The following is a 26,051-nucleotide window of genomic DNA, read 5'->3' on the forward strand; positions in this document are numbered from 1 at the left end:
CGAACACACACCAGAACACCGTACTCGCCAGAGGCCCCCCTGATCTGTATAGGAACCGTCGCAGGAAATCACGTGATAAGGGGTATTACCCAATTCATGGCACTTCAGATCGACACCCTAGGGGCTCTATATAATAATGGGAAACTGTGCTCTTATGCAGAACTGCAGGAAAGGTTCCAGCTACCACCAGGGCTGTTCCTAACCTTTAACGCAATTGCCAGAACTCTTCGTAGACAATGGGGCACAGGACTAGAAGAACCCCCCAGACATACTATCTGTGACCAAATATGCACTATAGGAGACCAAGGGAGGTTGATATTAGGGTTATATACATCTCTACTAACCAGCATATGTCTTCCCTTAAATAAACTTAAGACCAAATGGCAAGGGGAACTAGATGTTACAATAGATGACACACAGTGGACCAGAATAACCTCACACATATATACAGTTTCCAGAAACGCCAGGTTTAAATTAATAAACATATATGTCTTTCACAGGGCTTACCTAACCCCCTATATGATATCAAAGATTTATGGCGTAGAAAATGCCAGCTGCCCTCGATGTGCAGAACTAGCAGCAGAGTTGCTGCACATGCTCTGGAGTTGCCCACTAATCGGGGACTACTGGACGGGGATATTTGAGACACTCTCCACTTGCACGGGCAGAACATTATCCCGATCAGCCATGGTGGCGGTTTTGGGAGATTTCCCTCGCCCTAGCAAGCATAAAATCACAAACCGATTCATAGACCTTGCTCTGATACTAGCAAGGAGAGAAATAACTTCACACTGGAAAGATCCGAAGGGCCCACAGATAAACCGTTGGAGAAATGCATTAATCAAGTGGGCGGAAACTGAAGGGACAGTACTGCTAAGGGAAACACTCAGGGGCCTAGGAACTAGAGACAATGCTCAGCATTGGAACACGATACTGGACAATTTTAGAACACCCGACACTTCTAACTCTGATGCAGAGGCAAATTTATCAGAACCAGATCATGTATAGCTGACCAAGATATTCCTGTTGAAGATTGTACAAGGGACCAAATAAGTAACTCATTTGTGAACCGAACAAACACCTCTGTATAATTGATGGAAAGTGCATAAGGGGAGAGGGAAGGGGAGGGGGGGGTTACAAAAAGATGGGAAATTATTTTGTTCTGTATGCGTTTTCATGCAATTATAAAGCAATAAAAGAGATCTTAAAAAAAAAAAAAAAAAACGAATGTATATTTACTCAGGGTTAAAATATGTATATGTATGTACATATATATGTGTATATGTGTATGTATTCATGCGTGTATGTATGTGTGTGTGTGTATATATATATATATATATATATGTGTGTGTCTGTTATTCTATGCTTAACATGTTCATAGGTCATTGCATAGCTCCTAGATAAGTTGTTATATTAGACACTTATGAATCCCTGCTCTCATTTTATATCACACTGATCAAATGTTTATTATCGTAGGTATTTGGCTATTCAAAAATTGAGTAAAGATAAATAAATGTTAGAAAAGTACACTTATTAATTAACTTCAACTATTACAAATCTTGAAAGTCTGTGTTTATACAATACTACTTTTCTTCTCATATTATACCCATTATTATATTCCTTGGACATATATTCCCTTACTATGTACTTACATAGCTATGTATTTATTACTCTAGTCCTACTGTACTAGAGAAAAAAATAAAATATAATATATAAATAAAATGATAAATAACTCTATCTATCTATCTATCTATCTATCTATCAATAATAATAAAGGATAAATAAATTAAATAAAAATAACAATACAAAATGTGAATATATATGAAACTTTGACAATTTAGATATTGGATAGAGAGTTGATGTTTACCTTTGAATTATCTTATATAGGCTTGATGCTGACAATTACGAACATATATTTTTTAATATAACAATGAAACATCTTTTAAATATTCACTAACAAAGGTATATTTATGTGTATTTTCACAGAAATCATTTTAACAATTTTGAGGTTCTAATATGCACACGTCATTTTATTTAACATCTAGGACATATAAAAAACAGAATAAGTAACATTTGTAAAAATCATAGGATTGGATATGGAATTTTTATGTATATGTATGCATTCATGTTTGCACAATTCACTAACGATTCTAATATGTTCCATATGTCCGTGATGTGTTTAGACCGAATTGGGGCAATGGTACAATGCCATATTGACACTACGTTACCCAAAACCCAATATTTTGACAAATAAGTCACTATGAATAACTCTTTATCTTGATCAAATTGAGGAATGTCAGGGATTACCAGTAATGTGAATCTGGACCTTGTCAATGAAATGTTAAAAGATGGCCACCAATTCTGCTAGTACCATTAAGTAATTAACACTGATGAGGGACTAGCATGTGTATTTGTAGAGGTGTTGATGTGGGGTGGAAATGTCCAGTAGAAGGTGTCAGCCGAAACGCGTAGACATTTTTTGTTTCGATAATGGCATAAACTTTGCAACGTAATTGAAATAAACAAACGCGCACTTTCGGATTGAGGCAATTCGTATTTTTCCATTGTGTCCACATATGTGAATATTTGGTCTGGTATGGTGCAGCCGTACGATGAGTGCGCTCTCATCGTTGTGGAGAATATATATATATATATATATATACATATATATATATGCAAAAAACAAACAAAGGAGAACTCTGGGAAATTCCCAATTTTAGGTGGAGAGCTGCTCTAGTAAGGAGCACCCTGCAACACCAGCGACACTCTAAATTTGCTCACCTCAAATGTCTGCTTATCTAGCAAAGTTTTTAAGCATAGGATCAACACAGTGCTATCCTCGCCGAGCTAGATAGTGACAAAGTCTTTTGCCATTTGTACAGCAAAATCTTTAAGCATAGGATTGACACAGTGTCATCCTCGCCGAGCTGCAAAATGACAAAAGCCATTTACCACCCCAGGCACAGCACTACAGCTTTGGACTGGTCAAACACCGTCCAAGCCAACCTGGAATGAGCAAAGCAACCCCTGACACGTGTTTCGTTCTCATTAGAGCTCTTCAGAGGGGCATAGCCCCGTCCAGACACAAGGGAGCACCCAGTACAAGTCAAACCAAGGCCCTTTCAGGGCTAGAGTGACGCATAAATTATGCAAAAAACAAAGGAGAACTCTGGGACGTTCCCAATTTTAGGTGGAGAGCTGCTCTAGTAAGGAGCACCCTGCAACACCAGCGACACTCTAAATTTGCTCACCTCATATGTCTGCTTATCTAGCAAAGATTTTAAGCATAGGATCAACACAGTGTTATCCTCGCCGAGCTAGATAGTGACAAAGTCTTTTGCCATTTGTACAGCAAAATCTTTAAGCATAGGATTGACAAAGTGTCATCCTCGCCGAGCTGCAAAATGACAACAGCCATTTACCACCCCAGACACAGCACTACAGCTTTGGACTGGTCAAACACCGTACAAGCCAACCTGGAATGAGCAAAGCAACCCCTGACACGTATATATATTAAACAAATTATAACTAAAAAATATTATATTTTTACTCTCTTGTAAGCTTTACTTTGTCTACCCATCACCATATGTCATGTCTCTATCAATCTATCCTCCATTCCCACTCTGACTCATCCCAAACCCATTCTACTACTTTCATTCCCTAAATAACCCTGCCTAAGTTTGTCCCTCCTCTTCCACATCTAACTCACCCAAACCTCAGTTTACTACCATGATCTCCCAAACAACCCTACTAAATTCTCCCTCATTTATCTCATCTTTAACTCATCCAAAACCCCTCCTGCTACTATGATCTCCCTAACCCTTTCTACAGACTCTTCCCTCCTCCATCCCCCCTTTACTCATCCCAAGCCTAAATCCTATTACTATAAACTTCCAATTAACACTTCTGGATTCTTCCTTCCTCCACCCCTCCATTACTCCAGTCAATCCAACTAACAAACTCACATATCTGCGGCCCAAATTAACTCATATTATTACTAAAACTGTACTCATATTTCCCTATACTAATCCACCACTAATTCCTTTAGGGTTCCGGAGTAGCGTGCTACTCACCGAAAAGAGCTTTGACGCCTCGTCAGGGGTAGTAAGCGCTATAAAAATACAATTACAATACAATACAATCATAGGCCGCTGCTGAGGGCTTTAGTGGTTGTTGAGCCCTGAGTTATAGGCCTGAGCTGCAGGCGAAGGCCTATAACGAAGGGAAGGTCCTTTAGGAACTGATATAGCCTGAGGCAGAAGGACTGTAGGCTATTTAACCATTCCACACCTTGAGGGTAGAATGTTCTAAATTAAACTGGAAGAAACATGAAGAACATCATTGGAATGTTGGAGCTTCAGACATACACCAACCAATAAGCTCGGAGCTACTCCATTGTGTTAAATGGAGCTGTCAACATTCCAATGTTCCAATACTGTTTGTTTTGTAAGTCAATACATTGTCTGGACTTTTTACACCGTATTATTACTCCATGCATGCATATCCTTTAGATAAATAAAAAACATGCTACAAACAAACTCCAACAAACAAATTCTATTGCAGTTGACTGCTCTTGTTGTGATAAAAGATTTGGGTGTAGATGGGGCGCTATGGCCAGTGCTGCGACTTTCCATCAGGGAAACCAGGTTCGAGCCCCAATGTCTGCTCAACATCCTGTGATTCTGGGCAAATCATATAATTTCCCAGTGCCTACAAAATGAATCTGACCTTTTATAATTTAACTGGTGCTCATGAAAAATGCTCTAATGCCTTTGGGCCACCTTTGCGCTACATAAAACTTAACAAATAAATTAAATAATTAGATGAGCCCAAAAGTTAAAAACTCAGAACATTTACTGATCAAAAAGGTATCCAACATTGGCCACAAAGTACTAGACCCATGCCAGACTTTCAGGATATTTACATACATGAAATTATTCTACACATCTAGTTAATGTACTGAAATCTGTCATTGGACCCCTCGCAGACCAGTTGGAGTCCTCTGTGTTCTTCTATCGGGCAACCAGTTCACTCCAATTTTGAAGGCTGTGTCCGTTATTGAAAATAAGGTGCAGGTTCCACTTTGCCAAACTAGTTACAATTGGAAATAATTTAGACAAGATATCCATTAAAATGAGTGGCGTTCCTTCGAAGGACTATAAGCATCTAAGACCCACAAACAAACACTGAAGATAGAAAGAAAGGAAGTCTGAAAGTGATAGAGAATTGGCTTAGGTACAAACATCTCCCTTAGGCGAAGAGTGGTCCAGTGCTAGAAAAGAACATTTAGCGTAGCAGAAAACATGTCCTTCCAAACATCATCTAGTCATCATCCACTATGACAAGGACATTGTTTTGGCAAGGACAACTTTTCCTTTGACAAACAGATGTTTTGCTGGAAGCAGGCTTGCCAGGTACTACTGTATGGTACTTTGTGCCACCTCCTTTTGCAACATGATCCCTGCTATACCTGCTGTGCATGGTTGTAGGTTGCAGTTCTTTCATATTGTCATTCTCATGATGCCTGTTTCTTCTTTTACTTATCAAACCTCCTGAACCTTTTCCTGGTCTGCCCTCGGTCATCTGCGACAAAATCATATCTGCCAATGCTGGAAAATGAATAAATTTCACCTGGGAACCCAAACATTGGTCAATGGAGGGTGTGGCAGCAGAAAGGAGTGGAGTAAAGATTAGTAACATCAATGGGGAGCAAACTATGCTATTTCAGAACATTTTCATTACATATGCACTATTATAAATTATCACATTATACAAAATATTAATATTATTATCATTTACATGTTCTGTCCACAGAGAAATTGACAACTATGGGAAATGAGATGGAAAAGCTATTCTTTCTTATTTTGTTGATCACAATAAGATCCCATTTTACAAACGTTGCTGTATTTTGTTACTTCAGTTAAAAAAATATCTAAATGCGATGAAAGTACACAATCATGTTTATGCTATAAAAACATAACAGATTTTGGAGAGTCTCCAAAACACTGCCTTTCTAATCAGCTTCTTGTTTGTATTCGGAAGTTCCAGAGTCATAATAAGTACATTTGAATATTGTAGCAATACAAGCTATTGCTTAAATTTAGAGGTAAGGCACATTTCCCTTATAAAAACCTCAAATGCAAGAAGAGTTCTGCTCTCCCACCCCGCACAAAATAACGTTAGCTGTGAAATACACTGATGGCCATTGATAATTGTTCTTCTTTCTCCCTCCCCCCAGACACAAAGATATATGTATCTCCAAGTAGTTGACGAAAGAATAATGAAGAAAGATACTCTCAGGGTAGAAATGGGAAGCAGCATAGTTTTAAACTGCAGAAGGTTTCTCTCAGGCGTTTTAACCTGCACCTTGCTGGGCCTCCTTCTTACTTGAGTTTGGCCAGTTTGTTCCCTTCCAAATGATGAACTTCCATTTTTTACTGCTAATGTTTGCAGACGATTTGGTAATTTTAGACCAAACTCCAATTAGGCTGCAACACTAGCTCGATTTTCTAACATTGGATAATTGGGATAATTTTCCATCTGTTAATCTGAATAAATCCAATACTTTAACATTTGGGAGGAAAGGCGTACCTTTTTGTGGCATATGAATGGAATAAAGGTGGAAGTTGCAAAGAAAAACCTTTTTTGGGGAATGATGTTCAATTCATGTTGAATTGGAGGACCCAGCTAGACATTGTTAAAACAAGTCTTTCTTTTGTGTGGTGTCTTAAAAAATATTTAAAAGTTGCTGTTACAGTCTTTAAGCTCTTCCGATTTTCAGGGTATGTAATACTAAGGCTAACACTGTTACCCAGCTCTCCACTTGTGTGCTCGTGGGAGGAGTTGACTACAGATACAAATCTGGGTATTCGGTGTAATAACGTCTACGAATACTATGAGAAATTATTAGAGAAATATTGTGTTAGAGAGGTGGTTAGATGATCTAAACAATTTTAAGGTTTGAAAAGCATTATTAAAGGAAATATAAAGAGTATTTAATAGCTCCAATGAGTCTCTCTGTACGATATGATCTTTGAAACATTAGACGCAGACATACACAAAAATGTTGAATCTTGGAATTATATCAGTGAGAACAACTACACCTGCAGTCTGTAAATAGTGCTATAAATTATTCATTCATGCCATTTGTTTTTTAAAATATATTTTATTGGTTTTCAACTGAGCTGTTGGTCATTCACTATTTACATATTGAAAACGCAGCTGTAAATACATGCACATAGAATTATAGCTCAATAGTAGCATCTCATGCTGCCCACCTTTGGTTTCAAGCACCATAACATACAATACAGGATGCTGTACAAACCGAAAGTAACATGTATCCATACAGTAAGATGAGCCTCTTATAACATAGTGCTAACGTGTGGGATTGGGCTATAATTGTCCATTTCACCACATTCACACAATAATGAGTCTGTTCCTATTTTTATGGGGGTTTTGTAATCAGATTTTTGAGTCAGTTTCATCAAAATCTTGCCCCACTGAATCATTTGATATGTTCTTGTACATTGATCATTGATTTAAGGTATCCTGAAGTATAACTTACAGATGTAACAAGTTAGATATGTGAAAGCTGCCAATTATTTTTTATTATGCTGGGACTTCAAATAAGATATGGTCATTTATTGTGCGTTTAGCGTAGCACTGAAAAGAATGGAAGGGATTTGATGTGCTTAGCCTACAGTATTTTTTCAAAACTTGTCCCTCTATGTTTCGCCCAGTTTTGTTCTTTAAAGAGCTACTGATGGGGATTATCTGTGACTGTGGCCTGTCAGTAAGCTTGGTACACAGTTTTAACATGGGATATGTATAATTTTAAAATGTGTTGTTTGTTTTGTTCATATTGTTTATGCCACCTTTGGAGTGTCGCTCCAAAAAGCAATACAATTTGGCTTTCTTGCTATTAAACACTCTCAGTATTTGATAACACTTCTGCTTAATGGCCGCAGCTTTGGATTTGTCTTTGTATGCTTAGGCCTTTGTAGTTAACGACCACCTCTATTTCCTAGCCTCTGAATCTGACAGCTGCCTGTATCTTATTGGCCAAAATGTTATGACCACCTACATTTATGGCCTTCATTCTCAGTAGTTATTGACCTTGGTTTTGATTGACCACCTGTATTTGCTGTCCCGACTATCGTGTACTTATTCACCAGCTCTGATAGGCCACACCTGGTGGTTACGTAGTGTAGAAATTAATAGCATAACATTTAATAACCAATTGTATGGGAAGGGAACAGCCACCTGAGAATACATGATTCTGATGGTCTCCAAGCAGTAGGTGGGCGTTACCTTTTCACTGCTAGTCACGGGGACACGCCTTTCTAATCCTAGGCTGTCATTTTCTACATCACTGCATTCTGATACTTGTAGATCTGGTTTAGCTCAATTTTACTAATTGGAAAATCGCTTTTGAAATAAATGATTTCTGCAGCAAAAATCCAGTAGTTGAAAAGTTGTATCGTTGTGAATTGTACTACATTTCTAGCTGACCTATTTCTTTATGGTTACTCGGATTTCTAAAATACATGGGCTCCCACTTGAGAACTACTCTAGCAATAAATTAGCCCATAACAATGCAGTAGCAGTATCCCATCATGCACTGCTGTTGGTCAATTTATAGTTGCTATTAGCACAGTGTCTTGTGTGACACCTTCTGCTAGTCCTAGCACATATTTTGATCTTATGGTTACAGTCTTAAAAGCAAAACTACAAGCCCCAGAATGCACCTTCAAAATTACCAGCGAGCCTCACGCGACCACCTGGCGGTTAGCTACGCAGCACTTTATTTCCCCATTGAGTGATTACTGAAGTGGCCTCCCGTACAGACAGCAAGCGTTATATGTCTGCAAAATGTCAGTAAGAACGCTTAATAGATTCAATACATGGAAGGCAGAACGTGGCTCGCTAAACAATCGTATCCACTCTGCTTGACTTGTTCAGTCAGAGGGCCTTCTGCAGTTAAACGTCGTCGCGTGGCGTCATGAAACAGTAAAGCCCAGCCCCGCGTCTGGCGCTCACCCGTGCTGCCCTTCGCCCTTTGATTGAAAGCATGTGCCCGTTCCTCTGATGTAACAGAACTTTACCAGAAGCATTGTGCGACCCCGAATAATAAAAGCGGCCTTTCCCACTAATAGTTTTCACCCTATCACCTCAAATGAGGCCTTCAAAGGCCCGTGTCTTCTGCTGCTCGAGAGAGGCCCCTGCGCCCAGAGCGGGCAAGCGAGCCTGCCTTCATTTAAGCCACAAGGAACGCACACAAAAGAAAAGGGTATGTGAGAGATTACAACAGATGGGACAAACACAACCAATTTCCCTGACTTTGTCACGATCACTCGCTTACTTGTAACGCCCAAAACACGCCTTTATGTGATGTGTGTTATGTATTTTGTAATCGACCAGAACGCATCCATTGTTCACTCCAGTGTGATAATCCTCTGAGAGCATCAATTGTGACTCTAGGGTTGGGTCAAAAGGCAATTCTAGGCCACAATCTGGCATCGACGCCTACGGTTAATTATCTAATCTTATTGAGTCGATCACAATGTAACGAACCCTTTGATTCACTTAAATCCTCTGTGACCCAAGGATGCGCATGCTCAGTAGGGGTCAAAATGAACACCAGTGCATTGTTAAAACAATGTGCAACCAAGACTGGAAAGAAGTTTAGGATACCACGGTATTAGCAGATTTAACCAAACTGCTAAATTCTTATCTTGAAACGGAGACATCTGGTTTGCAGCCCATTCAGCGTTAAAGTTTAGGGCGAAATGAGTCCTCGCATCCATGTGCCCTAAAACAAATAAAAAACCACCAAAAACAACAGTACTGCAAATTACCATCCCTCACAATCTTCTTGTTCCGATTATTACTGCACTCCTTGTGATAATTTCCTAACTATGCAAATGCCGCATCATGACATGATTTTGTGAATTTTGCAAGCCTAATATCAAATGTCTGAAATTACGCAAATTATGCTTGCACAAGCCCTAATGTAAACATTAACTTATGTTTTTTTGCCCCAGTTATGCGCTCCAACCATGACCTGGTTTCTGTAATCCAAATTCAAGCAGTAGCCTCTATTCCATGTAAAGCTCTTTAGGCCTCAATCTAAGTTCCTTGTTATATTGTGCAGCATACCGATAATACAGGAGCAGTTTTACTGCATCATACATGTAAATCGACCTGATTCAGGCAGGAGCTGCACAGTTTGCTCAATTATATCAACTTTTTACTTTTCTGACTCCCTTGCTGACCGAGAAAGTTGCTTTGGTTGGTGGATATGACCTTTTTTTATGCAATGGGTAGGCATTCAAGTGTATTTTTCTTGAATTTTTCTTATTAATTAGTCTCTCAGTATTCACTTGTCCAAATTCTATGGCTAATGACAACCCAAACTAACCCACCTTTAGTCGTGAGAAGGGTCTCATGCCATGAAGTCTGCCCAAAAACAAGCAGAATTGCAATTGTTTTCCTCCCTGAAACGTATCTCCTTAGTTCTGAATTAGATAAGTTGTTAAAGGAGTGGGTGTCTTATGTTTTATATTCATCAATTTCCTGTAATTCCAATCCCATACTTTTATGAGGGCAAACATCCTGTAGGAGAATTTACATTCTGATATTACTTGAGTCTCTCACTATCATAAACACATGCTTGGAATAAGTCCCCTTCACTTGTTATGGTTTGTCCTGCATCCCAGAAGTTGTAACCAAGATAGAGGAGACCATGTTGATAATGTAGGGCAAATTTAATGTAAACGGCAAAATTATTGAAAAAGCACACTTTGGGCGGTGTCCAACCACAGAGGTGGCATATGGTGAGACTCAAAAGCGAGCAAGTTATACCTACAAGAGGACAGAAAGATGTACATAGTGTAGATGTGGCCTGGAGTCTGCTCATGGCTCTTCAGTGCATATTGGAGAAATGTGGAAACTGGTGTGGCAATGCTGTTTAATTTGCCTGGGAGTGATGCTTTACATACTGGAGAATGTGGAAACGAACACTCCAGTGATGCTACACTTTGTTTCAGATTGCCTTCAATCAGAAAACTGAGTTACTCAGAAGAGCTTTTGACTATAACAGACTTAACCTGTAGTTTGGGGACACCCAGAGGTCCACAACGCCATCTCAGGGTGTCCGTGACAGATTAGCAAATGAAATAATATTAACAAATTAATAACGTGTGTATAAATAGAGAAGCAAATGGTAAAATTACAAATTTGAAAGCATTCATAAATGTGAAAGAATTTGAAATTGTGGTTAAAAAGTAAGTTACTATCCTCAGATTGATTTGTGCAAAGGCATCAAACAGAATGTAGTATAGACAATGAGTCACTGCAATTAAATTAAGAAAGTCCCAACTTTCTCATTAAAATCACAACTTTGATTATTTTTATATTTTTTTGTGAATAAATACAATATTTCATAATTTGTGTATTTTTTATGAATGTTTGTTACTATAATATTTGTGTATTGTTTTAAGCTTCAATTCAGCAATAGTGCTTAACTTGGGCCACTGCCTTCCACTAATAACTTGGTGAGGGTCCCTGGATTCCAAGAATGATTCAGTCAGGATCCCGGGATCAAGTAATGAATAAGTGGGGGTCTACAGAAGTCAGAAGGTGAAAAACAGTGCTTAATTTGAGCCGGTGGTTTCCGGTGCAGGGCACCGGCACTTATTTTTGAGGGCCGGCACTTAGTTTTTCTTCATCAGGCATTTACTTCAAGCAAAATGCACACATGGAAAAGGCAGAGGAAGACGAAAACGACAAAGCTTCACTCAGGAAAAAAGCGGAAAGCTGCAAAAGTGAGCTAAAGGGGCAGGGAGTGGCTGTAAAATGGATTAAAGAGGCCCGAGATGACTTTAGGCCTCAGTATTCTGTGCTCTGACATTTAAATGCTGCAGCTTCGTGTTTCAGAGGAGAGCTTTGGGCACGGTCACGATTTTCTTTATAAATTAAGCCCTGGTTAAAAACCACTGGATTGTACCATTGTCTCACTAATGGGAGTGACTGCAGAATGACAGTTCCAGGAATAATTCTGATAACCTGCTGAATTCTAACCCCTCAACAATCCTGTCATTTTATTTAGCATGTTAATTTTTCTATCTCTGCGCAGTGACTAAAACGATTCATAGCACTATTCAAAACTTTGAAATAAATAACTACAAAAATTCACTGTAGTGGCGGGATGATTCAGTGGTAGTAGAGGTAGAGCTCCTCGCTGAAATCTGTTGTGATCTTCAGATTGCAAAGTCTACTACTGAAAAGGCACTCACAGTCTTCCTTTCTTCCGAGGTCAAAACGTTTAAACCACTACATTCCGTTATGGTAACAAGACTGCCTTTGGTCGGTTCGAGATAAGTAAACTGACTGGTTAATACTAACACGTTAGTCACAACACTTAAAAACGGGAACGGGCAGCATGAAACGCTATAAAACACATGCTTGTTATTATTTGTATTAATTAGATTTGAAACACTATGACCAATGAGGAGATATGGTGAAAGCCCTGTCACATGTAATTAATTCTGAGGGTACTTTATTTTTTTTAGCATAAAAGATGTAATGTGCTGTTAGATAGCACTATATTAAAACATGTTCTGTTAAATGTTTAGGTACATTTTATCCTACATATTTTTAGGGGAGATCCCATTCAACCTTTCCAGGTGAAGATTGTGCAGTGTGGGACTGGAAGGCAATCTATTGGTTGAGCATTCTTAGTTCACATCTCAGGTCCCTCCCATGTGTACAATGTTGACTTTAGGGATGCAGCTGTATCTGGCATTTAATGGCTGTATCTTTTGGCGTATCAGGACAGGATCATAAGTTTCTAAGTGAGTGGCCAGGCTGGACTGGGGAGCCAAAAGCAGCTTTGGCAAAAACTCTCAAACCAGCCCTGCTCCCTTGCTTTCCTGGCTCTCTTCGCTATTCAACCATCCATCCATCCATCAATCCATCCATCAATCCATCCATCTCCTTCTCTCTCTCTCTACCTCCCTCACTCCTTCTTTCTCTCACTTGAAAACCCTTATCCTTAAATAACCTTGGGGGGCTAAGGAAAGAGACAGAGGTGAAAGCAGTGGCCGTGGGCTTTCAAATCCAGCCTCCAGTGCCCAATTGCATAAAAGGCCTGCATGGCCCAAGAGTGGTGACTAAAGTCTATGTTTATCTGCTTTAGTCGTTCAATTATTGTAGTTTCTTTACTTCAATGATGCCATTTTGTGTGATGCCACTAAAGTCACAGGTTACGTGATACCCCTTCTTGTTTATTTATCTGCTTATTTACTAAGACGTTTTGTAAAGCGCTGTGTGTCACCTTTTGATTACTTCAGCCCTAGGGGTGGGGTCAAAGGATGCATACTGTCAACATTTTGGTGAATCATCATCAATGCTGTGCCTTCTAGCGCTAGCTACAAACAGCTAGGTCCAGATTCTGGAAGGTGTCACGCAGTGCAGCAGCGCTGCACGAAAAGGAGAGAGCAGGAGAGTGCAATGTTCACATAGATACGGCCCTCTCCTCCCCTCTCCCTAGCGCCAGTGCTGATTTCAGCGGCTGTGCACCACGCACACACCTTAGAGCTATAGTGCTGGGGTGTGTGTGTGTGAGTCTAGCATAGGTTTTGTGCAGGAAGGGTAACCTTCCTGTACAAAATACTATACCTAGACAAGTGGGAATCCCTTTCCTACTTTGTAAGTGTGCTGTACAGTGCAGCACACTTACAAAGTCGGAAAAGCAGGGATAAATAAAAACATTTGTCCATTTAGCGCCTGCTTTTCAAAGGCATTCATTTTTGGCGCTAAACCTTTTCTTCTGATGTTTCAGAATAGGGTTTAGCATCACAAAGCATGGGTGGTCGCACACGTACACCCTTGTAACACCCATGTAACGTCCCCTGGACACAAAGTACGGCAAAGCAGCATTTTGCGCTGCTTTGTGTTACTTTGCTACACAATTGGGATGTTAATGCTACTTACATTTCATATCTGTGGGTGCTCTGCTGCACCACAGAAACTACCAAGAACGGGATTAGGCTACACAATAATGTATAAATGTGGCTGTAAATTGGTGAGACGAACAGCCAGTGCCAAATAACAACATTTTAGTGAGCGAGTGAAACAAACGTTGATGCAGAACAATGAGGGAAGATCTTTGAATTGTTTTTTTTGTGTGCTAAAAAAGGCATTTCTGCCACCTCCCCTTTTCTAATGTACACACCCTGTACCAAGTTTGGGATACGCCAGACTATGTTTAAAAGGCTCCCCGAGGACTGCACCAGGAGTCTCGGGCTCTTAATATTTCAGAGATCTCTACATTCGAACTTGCATGTTTACGCAAACTGCTCTGGACTTTGAGCCCCCCATATAGTGCTGTTTCTTTCTACAGCCTACTCCTCAAATTGTTTGCTTTCTCAGAAAGCCTCCTCCCAATATACTTCTAAAACCCTACATAAAAACTGACCAACTTATTTCTGATTGAGTCTTCTCCTTTCTTTGTTCAGAGCGACCCTCGCCTTACCGTCCATAATCTGCATGCCTTCTATTTAGGAGTATAGCCTCCTTTTAATCTCATGTCTGTCTACTATCTATTATCTTATTGTAATTCTGTAGTTAAAACCTCATTTTATAGCTCACAACCTTTCCTTCTTTAAAAGCCTATCCTTGCAACCTACCAAGACCAAGACCTTATCTCCACCATCTTATCTATTTATCCCACCAACCACTTGTCCGAAACCATAAAGCACCCAGTAATGATCACACTTAACTTGTATCTAACTAATGTGCCACACAGAAACCGGAGTAAATGCATGGCATGCTTCTTTTTTATTAAGAGCACATGACTAATTCCCAAACCCAACAATAGCCACTGGATTTATCAATAACCTTGGGTTCCAAAGTAGTGTACTACTTGCCGTAAAGTTCTTCAGCCGCTTGTCAGGCGTAGTAATTGCTTTATAAATCCAATTATTATACAGTACAATACAATACATATTGGGGAAGTGTACATGATTACACAGTGTCATTGCCAATAAGGCTATCTCTCGAAATAATGTAAATCCTACATTTTCTTCTGTATGGTATGGAATATAGTATTTAGACAGAGTATCTGAAACAGGAATGCCACAGGACAAAATATTGTGTCAAGAATATCAAGGGACAAAATATGGTGAATGTAAGTTTCTGTAGCCAAGTAAAGTTTTTCTTTATATAATTTCACATATATGTGCCATGACAATATATATAGCTTCACTGTACATAGACGTGGAGTTAAGATTAATAAATCTGTACTTACCTATTTGCACTTACCTTCCTTACCTTCTCGATATGTTGGTCCTCAATTTTTTTACACAATATTATGTCCACAGAATATTTCTGTTTCAATATTTTGTCAGTGATGCATGCAGTACTGGTGCAACCCTGTGTCCTTTATGTGTATTGCAGGCCTACATTCAAAAAGAGAGACAGGTGCATTGATATTTGGTAATGTTTGTTTCCATAAAAGCCAATACAACATCGTGCCTCTCAAATGACCAGCCTGACAGCTGCCTACGTATTTCTTGCACTTTTTTTTAATCTCAATTACTTTTGCTAATGAAACAGCAAACACTACTTTTGTTTTTAACTTACAAAATTCTGCCCTCCCTCTCACTCCCTAGTAGGCAGACATGTCAGTCACTGGGGTAGAAGAGAAGAATACCTTTGTCCACGGAGATGATAGCTCCAGAATGGAAAATATTGCAAAATGTAATAATGTTTATTATTTCAAAAAATTAAAATAAAAATATTATAATTTATAATATAAATGTAAATTAATTCAGAATATGTGTTAATAACCTGCAAATAATACAGATTTACTGTACATTCACTTACCAACTTAAGTATGTATTAAATAATAAAATTAATCAAATATATTTCAATTTATAAATATTCATTATTCGCTAAAAGTTTTATATTTGTTAAACATTTAGTAAACTTGATTAAAAATTATGAATGCACTTTAAATCGCTTTTATTTTTTTTTACATTTGGAATTTTAATGTCATTGTTTAAAATTCGGGTTCTTATTACATTTGAAAAAAGCAGGCCCCTAGATTTTTCTATAGGATCCAGCCTCCAATATTGCTGAAAACCAGGACCCGCCACGCACATACGATCCCAAATCATGACTTACCCTGCTGCATCTTTCCTCCAGCACTCTACTTTTCCTTCTCTTTATCTAGCAGGACTTTTTCATCCATGTTTTCTCGCTTCGTAATTGTATTCTAATCCTTATCTTCATCCTCCATTCTGCCTTTTCTGTTCTGTGCCAAAACCTGATAATGTAAAATAAGTCCTGGCCCCTAAAAATGACTGTTCATTCCCACCACCCGCACAAAGCTCTAGATCCAGATCAGAAAAACATACATGGGCAGCCAAAGCAGAGGGCTGAAAAAAATACGGTTGAGTCATTTTGTCTTATTTTTAAATATATTCTTCCAAAGTGGCTGCTACAATGTATATAGACACAACATGGTGACTGTCTTGAAAGTGTAGAAAATAGCACGCCAAGATGGCTGCCTGCTATTATGTACTTTGCCACTGCTTGACAATACTGGCAACTCCAAGCAGTGGGAAAGTGAAAACGATGGGCTTTAGTAATGCTAATTAAATCCATCAATCCAATAAAATGAAAGTCCCAAAGCAAGCCTGCCAGTGTGTAACCAGTATGCCCCAATTTCTCTTTAAAAATGTACCTTAACAACTTTGTAAATTTGATTATGTGAACATCTGTATAGGAAAGACATTTTATTATTAGTGGTGTATGTAATTAGAATTCTGCTGGTGAATTTGGGTCAAGTTCATAAACGTTCCTTTACTTAATGTCGCATAGTGGTTCATGTAAATTTACTCATAGGCCAAACTTCCCACTAAAAAGTGTTTTTAAAATGTTATGTGACTCTTTTTTTGTTGGGTCGTTGTTTTTTGTAAGTTTTTCAATTTTTTTTAAATACGTTGTTACCTTTATCACATTCACAAACATGGCAACGCTTTAGAAAAGTTTCACAAAGTATGAGAAGGCAACGTTTGACAATTTCGTCCATTACTAATTATTTTGTGAAGTTAATAAGAACATCTAGCATACTAAAAGGGACAGTTTGGACTGTGATAAAGCATGTTGTTATGTTGTATACTTCATGAGGTGTCTGTTCACACATGCAAACCCTTACCTGGCCCTGACTCTCCTCTTTTGTTTCCATTGCATTTAGGGCTCATCACAATCAAAACAGCTCATGATATTGAAGCAAAACTTAATGAAGTAGAAAAACTTCTCAAGACCATCATAAACATGCCATGGAAGGTAAGTTAAACCTTATACTCCTGGGCCTGGGGTAGGATAGAACTCTAAAGCCTCAGTATAGTATGTAAGAACTATTTCTGTAGCTGGCCTCTGTTTGCCTCACGTACTAGGCCAGCATTCTTAAAAATGAGGTGATATTCTAAGATGTCGAAATTGTGGAGGTGATAACAATCCATAATTGCATCTCTCAAAGAAAGTAAAGTATGTGAGATTTTAACGGTGTGCCTTTAATAGTGCGTTTAAGCTCCCACAATCAACCAATTACATGGGCACAGCTTCAGGGGGAGTGTTTGAGCTGTGCCCTGCCCCCCAAATAAATGCATTCTTGGCTTGGTAGTTGGGACTGGGAACCCTGAGTCAGGTTTATTATCTCTCTGTCGAACTTTCTCATCATGAGCCAAAATGAAAGACAAATCAGGGACCTTTGATATAAACGAGACAGAGAAAGAGAGACAGGGATATCCATCTAGTAGCTGAATGTCAAAATCCGTAACCAGATGACATGGAATCAGCACAGGCTTCCTTGCGTGTCCAGATTTGTGACCTTAGGCATACAGTTTATTTCACACTTCCTTTTCATTTATTTTCACACGTGAGCACACTTTGAAATACTTGGTTCATGATGTGCACTGTACAAGTACCTCTTATGTTTGATTTAATACACTGTAATGTTTATCTATCTAAAATAAGAATCAAAGCTACATTTAGGGTTACCCGGACTAATGACTTGCCTCTAAGTTCACTATTTGCATTTTTTGTTGGGGGCGGACAATGAATGTTTCCAAAAACTATCACTTAAAAGAAATATCCGTCTATAGAGTAACATAACCTGGGGTCCTATAATCATAGGGTGCACTTTCTCTGTTTGCGCCACGGCGCACCTTGAAACAGGTGTGGCGAACGCAAACAGAGAAAGTGCACCCCATTGCATTCAATGTGCATCCCACAGGGCAGCTGCAAACTCGTGCTGCTCCGGCGGCAACACATTCAAGTGAAAAACAGAGCAGCTGCTTAAAGCTGCTCTGTGTTTCACTATGCAGGCGGCAACCCACCTGCACTTTTAAGAGGGATCAGAGATCCCTTTTCAGGCGGGTGCAGGGAGTGACTGCACCCGCCTGCAAGGAGATGTCTGGGGATCCTTTCCTTCCTCCAAAGGGCTGCCATCAGGGAACACATTGACAGTGCATAGTCTTTTAGGTGGTGCGCTGCCATTGGGCCTCTGCCTTTGCACCAGCGTCTATAATACAGCGCTGGTGCAGAGGCAAAGGGATTTCCACATTTGCATGGTACCAAGCCCCCATGCAACTGAGGGAACACCTACTGGTGATACCGCTGGCGCTGTATGTTCGGCAGCACTATTGGTATTACAGAAGGGACTGCACAAGCATCTGTGGGCCCTTCTGTAATACTAAAGGGCCCAGGGTGTGCTCAAAGCGGGTGCAAACACCCCTTGTGCTCCCGTGGCATTTTATGTAACGCATGTAATGATGTACTAAGGTGAAACACTTCCGCATGTTAAAGAAATACACTTTTCTATACTTTTGTTAAAATGGTATCGTTAGAAATGGGGTCTTTGGTTGACAGTCAGGTTACCCCCTGTTCAAGCAAGGACCCTCACTCTAGTCAGGGTAAAAGAGAATCACCCACAGCTAACCCCTGCTTACCCACTTGGTAGCTTGGCAGAGCGGTAGGCTTAACTTCAGAGTGCTAGGTGTAAAGTATTTGTACCAACACACACAGTAACTTAATGAAAACACTACAAAATGACACAACACAGGTTTAGAAAAATAGGAAATATTTATCTAAACAAAACAAGACCAAAACGACAAAAATCCAACATACACAAGTCAAGTTATGAATTTTTAAAGATTAAACTAAAAAAATAGCGCTTAGAAACAAAAATGCTTCGATGAGGTGTTAACACGGCATCGTGACGGAGTCGTTCCAACAAGCCAACACCAGCGACGCCGGACACGGAGTCGCGTAGACCCCCAAGTACAGTACCTTTGGTGAAGAGTGAAAACAAGTCGATGCACGAAGTCGGGGATCGCGGCGTCTGTGCGAAGCGTTGAATCCGCGCACTTCGAGCAGCGTCGGTCACGATGTGGTGTGGCGACTTCCACGGAGTCGCGGACTTCAGCAGGGCTGCAGTGGCGTCAGGCCTGCGAAGAGCGTCGCGTTCCAGCGAAGGTCACGGCGTCGGGTGCAGGCGGCGTCCCCGGATTCAGCAGCGGCGTCGGTCCGGAGTCGTCTGAAGTCGATTTCCTTGGATTTCCACCAGCTTTCCTTTCAAGGGCCCAGGGACTGGATAGGGCACCACTTGTCAGAGCAGGAGTCTCTCCAGAGACTCCAGGTGCTGGCAGAGAGAAGTCTTTGCTGTCCCTGAGACTTCAAACAACAGGAGGCAAGCTCTAGAGCAAGCCCTTGGAGGTTTCTTCTCAAGATGGAAGGCACACAAAGTCCAGTCTTTGCCCTCTTACTCTGGCAGAAGCAGCAACTGCAGGATAGCTCCACAAAGCACAGTCACAGGCAGGGCAGCTCTTCCTCCTCAGCTATTCAGCTCTTCTCCACGCAGAGGTTCCTCTTGGTTCCAGAAGTGTTTCTAAAGTCTGTGGTTTTGGGTGCCCTTCTTATAACCAATTTCTCCTTTGAAGTAGGCCTACTTCAAAGTAAAGTCTCTTTTGAATGTGAAATCCTGCCTAGGCCAGGCCCCAGACACTCACCAGGGGGTCGGAGACTGCATTGTGTGAGGACAGGCACAGCCCTTTCAGGTGTAAGTGACCACTCCTCCCCTCCCTCCTAGCACAGATGGCTCATCAGGAAATGCAGACTACACCCCAGCTCCTTTTGTGTCACTGTCTAGTGTGAGGTGCAACCAGCCCAACTGTCAAACTGACCCAGACAGGGAATCCACAAACAGGCAGAGTCACAGAAATGGTATAAGCAAGAAAATGCTCACTTTCTAAAAGTGGCATTTTCAAACACACAATCTTAAAATCAACTTTACTAAAAGATGTATTTTTAAATTGTGAGCTCAGAGACCCCAAACTCCACATGTCCATCCGTTCCCAAAGGGAATCTACACTTTAATCAGATTTAAAGGTAGCCCCCATGTTAACCTATGAGAGGGACAGGCCTTGCAACAGTGAAAAACGAATTTAGCAATATTTCACTGTCAGGACATATAAAACACATTACTATATGCCCTACCTTAACCATACACTGCACCCTGCCCTTGGGGCTACCTAGGGCCTACCTTAGGGGTGCCTTACATGTAAGAAAAGGGAAGGTTTAGGCCTGGCAAGTGGGTACACTTGCCAAGTCGAATTTACAGTGCACATTTACACACACAGACACTGCAGTGGCAGGCCTGAGACATGATTACAGGGTTACTTGTGTGGGTGGCCCACTAGTAACATTTGATTTACAGGCCCTGGGCACCTCTAGTGCACTTTACTAGGGACTTAACAGTAAAACAAATATGCCAATCATGGAGAACCAATTACATACACATTTTAAACGGGAGCACTTGCACTTTAGCACTGGTTAGCAGTGGTAAAGTGCCCAGAGTAATAAAAACAGCAAAATCAGAGTCCATCACACATCAATAACCTGGGGAACAGAGGCAAAAAGTTAAGGGAGACCACGCCAAGGATGAAAAGTCTAACAGGTATCATATTTGCACATTATGTTTATTGCACAATATACATGCTAAAAAGTTTTCTTGGCTTAGCTCGTGCACGGGCTGTTAGAGCCAAGCCATAATCATGGCTTGGCTCGCCCTAATAATTTATTTGCCTGTGCACCCTCCTCCATTTGCAACTTAGGCATAGTACATTGTAAAAGGCAAGAACTGGAAACATGAAGCACTGCCCTCATGCACCAATTGGCAGCTGTACCATAAAAGCTTATTTTAGCAGGGACAAGAAAAGTACATGGAGTGAAAATACATCTAAAATAATTGATCCCATGGCAGGGACTTCAGGCCCTTTGTGTTGTACATGAATGTATTCACGAGGTCCCAGGCAAAACTGCCATGCCCAAGTGGGATTGACAGGGGCGTAGCTTCAGCTGGGTGTTGGAGTGAGATACCCCTCAAAATGCATACTTGGTTTGTGTGAGAAATTGGGTTGTTGGTTGAGGGTGGTTGTGAGCCCTTTTCAAGCAACAGCCACAATCTTTGTCAAGGTGAACCACAAAAGTCACATAATTAACCTGTGCTTAACTCTTCGTTAGCTTGTTATAAAACCAGTCAGGCTTACCTTAGAAGCAATGCATAAAGTATTCATTCAGCACTCATAATAAAGTTAAAGCACAACACAAGGAAAATCCCACACTAATTTAGAAAAATATAGTTAAATGTAATACATTATTTGACACCAATACAACAGAAATCCAGTTTGCAGATTCAGAGATATCCAGTTTCAAAGATTTAGGTAACTATAGCTCCCAAAAGCACAAAGGGGCACTAATGGTTATCTAGTTATGCTAGACCAGGGGAAAGTCACAAGCTCAGGCTGACCACGAATGAGCGCAGGCCACACACAGGGACCAGGTTAGTCCAGCTGAAAACGTTGCCTTCTCAAAGTACTGTGCAAAGAGCTCAGTTCGAGGTGGAGAAGGCCGCAAACAGAAAGCACAGCGTCGCTGATGGTCATCCTTGTAGGTCAAAGAGCAGGCCAGGTATTGCAGAGGGTCATCACTGTAGTGCGAAGATTCAGTCGGGCATTGCCGACGGTCTTAGCCGGAGATTAGCGTTGGCAGTCATCATGGGTTCGCAGGTGTAGTGCCAAGTGCTGATCTCGTTTTACCGGTCAGCGCTGGTGGTCGCTGTAGCTTGAAGAGTCGGGTTCAGCAGACCTTCACGTTGGCAGTCATTGCAAGCCGTGAGATCTTCGTGTGATGGTGCCCGTTCACAGTCGCAAAAAGTCTAAAACTTCAGGATTTCTCCTTTTTCTTCAGAGGAGTGCACTATAATGCCAACCAAGGGATCTGGACCTGGAGAGGCTCCTCTTGGTGATCAGGGACTCACTCTAGCAGAGACCAGCAGAGCTAAGGCAGGTCTAGCTGTGGGTTCAGGCAGGTCAGGTTTCTGCAGGTCAGCTAAGCAGATGCAGGATGGCCTCTGCAGCTTATTGTTTCCCTGATGCTCAGAACAGGTCAACCAACACACCCTTGGAGTCACTGCGCCTGGGATTAAGGGAGAGGGTCTAGTCTTCCTTCTCAGGAAGCCTAGTAAGCCTCAAGCAGCAGGACATGTACTCTAGCAACTTGTGAGTTTTTCACTACCACAATGTGTAAAACTTAAAAGTACATGTACAACTTCTTAAATTAAATGCACCCTGCCCTTTGGGCTGTTTAAGTATTAAAAAGGAAGTTTTAGGCTTGGCAAATGGTTTATTTTGCCAAGACTAATTGGCACGTATAACTGCACACAAGCTGCAGTGGCAGGCTTGAGCCATGTTTCAAAGGGCTAGGTTATGGTTGGTGCACAATGTGCTGCAGGCCCACTAGTAGCATTTAATTTACTGGCCCAGGGTATATGGTATTTCACTTTACTAGAGACATACAAGTAAATTAAATGTGCTAATCTAGGTGTAACCCATTTTTTCCCCATGCTTTAGAGTGTGAGTACAAGCACTTTAGCACTGGTTAGCAGAGGTAAAGTGCACAGAATCCCAAAGCCAACAAAAACAAAATTCAGAAAATGAGAGGGGTGAAGTAAAAATATATAGGAGTGATCATGGAGAGAGGGTCAAGTCTAACAGTTTGGTAGTTGGGCCCGGAGACCCCAGGTCATCTCTGCTATGCCTGTGGTAGTTTTCCTCATGGTTCTCATTCCACTGAGAGGTTTTAACTTGTTAATTTTTTAAATGTACATAGTGACTGCTTTACGAAAAAAGTAGCACATCTGCACCTTTTATAAGTACTCATTGAATGGGTGCAAATGTACTATTTTTGTGTATTCACAAACATTGGCAGCAGTAGTCTTGGAAAGCTGTGCCGCTCTGAAGTTCTAAGTATACTACTGACAATCAAACAACCAAACAACCAAATGGTGATGGGATGAATGCTTGCAAACAGTCTAACCAGTCTCAGTCTCTGGGAGTAGTATTACAATGCATTATTTGTCACCCCCTGTGCCACTCTAGACCGAGGCCCACCGTATGCTGATCCCTTTTCTTCATGTAAACAGTCAGTCCCAAACCTTGAGCATCTCACCCATCCACTCTGTTGCCCACTGTTTGTTTCACCCCTCCGAAAATCACACTGACTACGCTATGCTCCCCCAACCACTCATTTGCCCCTCACACAACAGCTGCACTGCCTCCCTCCCCGAACTCTGCTGTCCTGGCCGAATTCCCATCTGTGCCTATTGCTAGAGCCAGCCCAAATCCCTGACTCCATAGAGGTAAATTCCCCAACATGTCAGTGGTAGTGGAAGAAATATTGCACACTTTTTGACTCAAGATGTCATTATAAGTTTTTTTTTCAAAACATACTTTTTTGCAGTTTAGATGTCATTATAAAGTTAACCGTTTGTTCTACACTTTCTGCTTAGAGACTAGAGAAAGGGAAGCAAGTGAAAAGTGAAAAAAACAGCTTCTAAGGACTCATTTATCTTCTGTTCCAGCTTCTGCCTACATGACCACTGCAATTCAGGTAGCAGGAGCCATGAAAGCAAGGGGTTTCAATGGCTACTCCTGTGTCACCTTAACTGATTTCCATTCCTTACTCCTGAGGGATTAATGTTATATGGGTATACCAGACGCTTTGCTCACATCTTCGCTTGCTAGGGCAGAACCCTGCTTATAGTTTGATCTGAAACAAGACCTAAACATATGTTTCATGGCTCAATGGTGTTTCCAAAAAAACTGCAGTCACCCACCATATGATGTACTATGGGTATTTATTAGGGATATGTGTAACAAGCGTAATTTGTTTTTGCATAATTACGCAAAATCCCAGCACAATTACATGAAATGATGCATTATTAATCAAAACGCCAAATTCGCATTTGTCTCTGTGTTTTAGCTCGAAATGCGTCCTTGCTTCCTTTCTAGACATGAGGATGCGTTTTGCTTTAAAAAAGATGGTAAAAAAATTAAAGCACCATAAACAGCAGCCACTAATGCTAGGTGGCTCATGTTGTCCCCTTACAGTTGCGGTAATTTTTTGCACTGAACGCATAGATGTTAGAGCATAATTTTGGAAATGTCATGTAACAAGGGTAGCACAAAATCACTGGAATTACGCTAATTACTCCGAAGTAATACCAATTTAACCTGGGCCTAGTATTTATATGAAAACTAAAAGTGGAATTAAAATTACAATGTATTGCCTTTAGTCATCCACCAAAACAAGTTGCGTATGTCAATGTGTGATATGTATTGTACTTAAATAAATCTGACTATAGATAGTTTACACTGTGATTACCACCCTCTCCTTAGCTGCGAGGCCACCTTTCAGATATCCGCCCTCCTGCCGACCCAAAGACCAGTATGCCGATATCACTCAAAGTAGATACTGGATCAAGTGCTGGCTACGAGCTCAGTACTTAACATACTTTGGGACTATAGTAACCAAAGAGCAGAGATGCCAAAGTAATAAAGTTTCCAATACTTATAACTCAATTTGATGCACCACTATAAGTGCACTTCGTCCAAAGAAGTTTAATATACTGCAGAAAATCATAAATTCAGAGGCTCCATCCTTATGAATTTTGATTTGAATTGTATTTACTTTTCCAAAATGTAAACTCAGTGAAAAAACAAAAATGTTGTTGAACATATAGCATTTTTTGTTTATTCACAAATAGGGTGAGCACCCCACTCTAGGTCCTTAAACTTACTTTCTCCAGTCCTGAACTTTCACCTACAGGTTATTGATTTCAGGTCTCTCAATGTAATTGCTTCAATGGAAACAAAACAACACTACAACATTGCAATGCAAAGTTCAGGACTAGAATCAGTGCCCTAATGACTAAGAGGGAGACAGTCACCCTATTTACAAAACAAGAAGAAGCATCGCAGAACTGTAGACCAAATTAACATCCACGGAACAACCTGCAAGTGGGACAGACTCCTAAGGAGTATTCACAAAAGTGAGGAACCTCTGAGTAATTGTCAAAGGAACAAAAGAACAAATAGCAGCCGAGCTCACAATTACAAAGGTAGGTCTATCATTAGTGCTATATATGAATAAATTATAGCAAAATCTCTCAGCCAAAATATAATACTCAGTCGCTATCAGTAAGCATTTCTTCATATGCAGTATTTTGTATACATACTCAATTGTCCTAGTAATAATAGACCATAAGAGTTGTTTAATTCATATTGAACAAAATATTGTTTAAAAAAAATATTACCCACCAATTCAATATAAATTCAATTTTTACCAGCACCAGAAAAATCAACCATTCTCTTCAAAATACTCTGAGTTCCATCCTTAATATTCATTCCAATCAAAACAAAGAAACATGACTTGACCCAGAGTATTTTGACCAAGCTCTGGCTACATTAGTTGGGCCTTTCAATTTTGAGAAGGACCACTTCAATCCCTTGTATAGTGGCTGAGGAGGCCTTCAGCTGTAGATGCGGAAACACATCGACATTTTGGTTGAAAGAGGGTCCTTTGGGTAATTATAAGAATAGGAGTATCAACTCAACAAGGAGATGAGACTTTGGAGCAATAAC

The 26,051-nt window shown here is 40.4% G+C and overlaps 1 protein-coding gene across 1 annotated transcript in view; it reads left to right on the forward strand.

Moving 5' to 3' along the window:
- PXDC1 (PX domain containing 1) overlaps positions 1–26,051 on the forward strand; it is a 111,504-nt gene that overhangs the window by 66,323 nt on the left and 19,130 nt on the right. Inside the window, exon 2 of the mRNA XM_069217651.1 lies at positions 17,264–17,355. Coding sequence (XP_069073752.1) covers positions 17,264–17,355 — 92 coding nt within the window. The remainder of the gene's footprint in view (positions 1–17,263; positions 17,356–26,051) is intronic.

This window comes from Pleurodeles waltl, chromosome 2_1 (genome assembly GCF_031143425.1).
Source record: "Pleurodeles waltl isolate 20211129_DDA chromosome 2_1, aPleWal1.hap1.20221129, whole genome shotgun sequence".
Lineage (NCBI taxonomy): Eukaryota > Metazoa > Chordata > Amphibia > Caudata > Salamandridae > Pleurodeles > Pleurodeles waltl.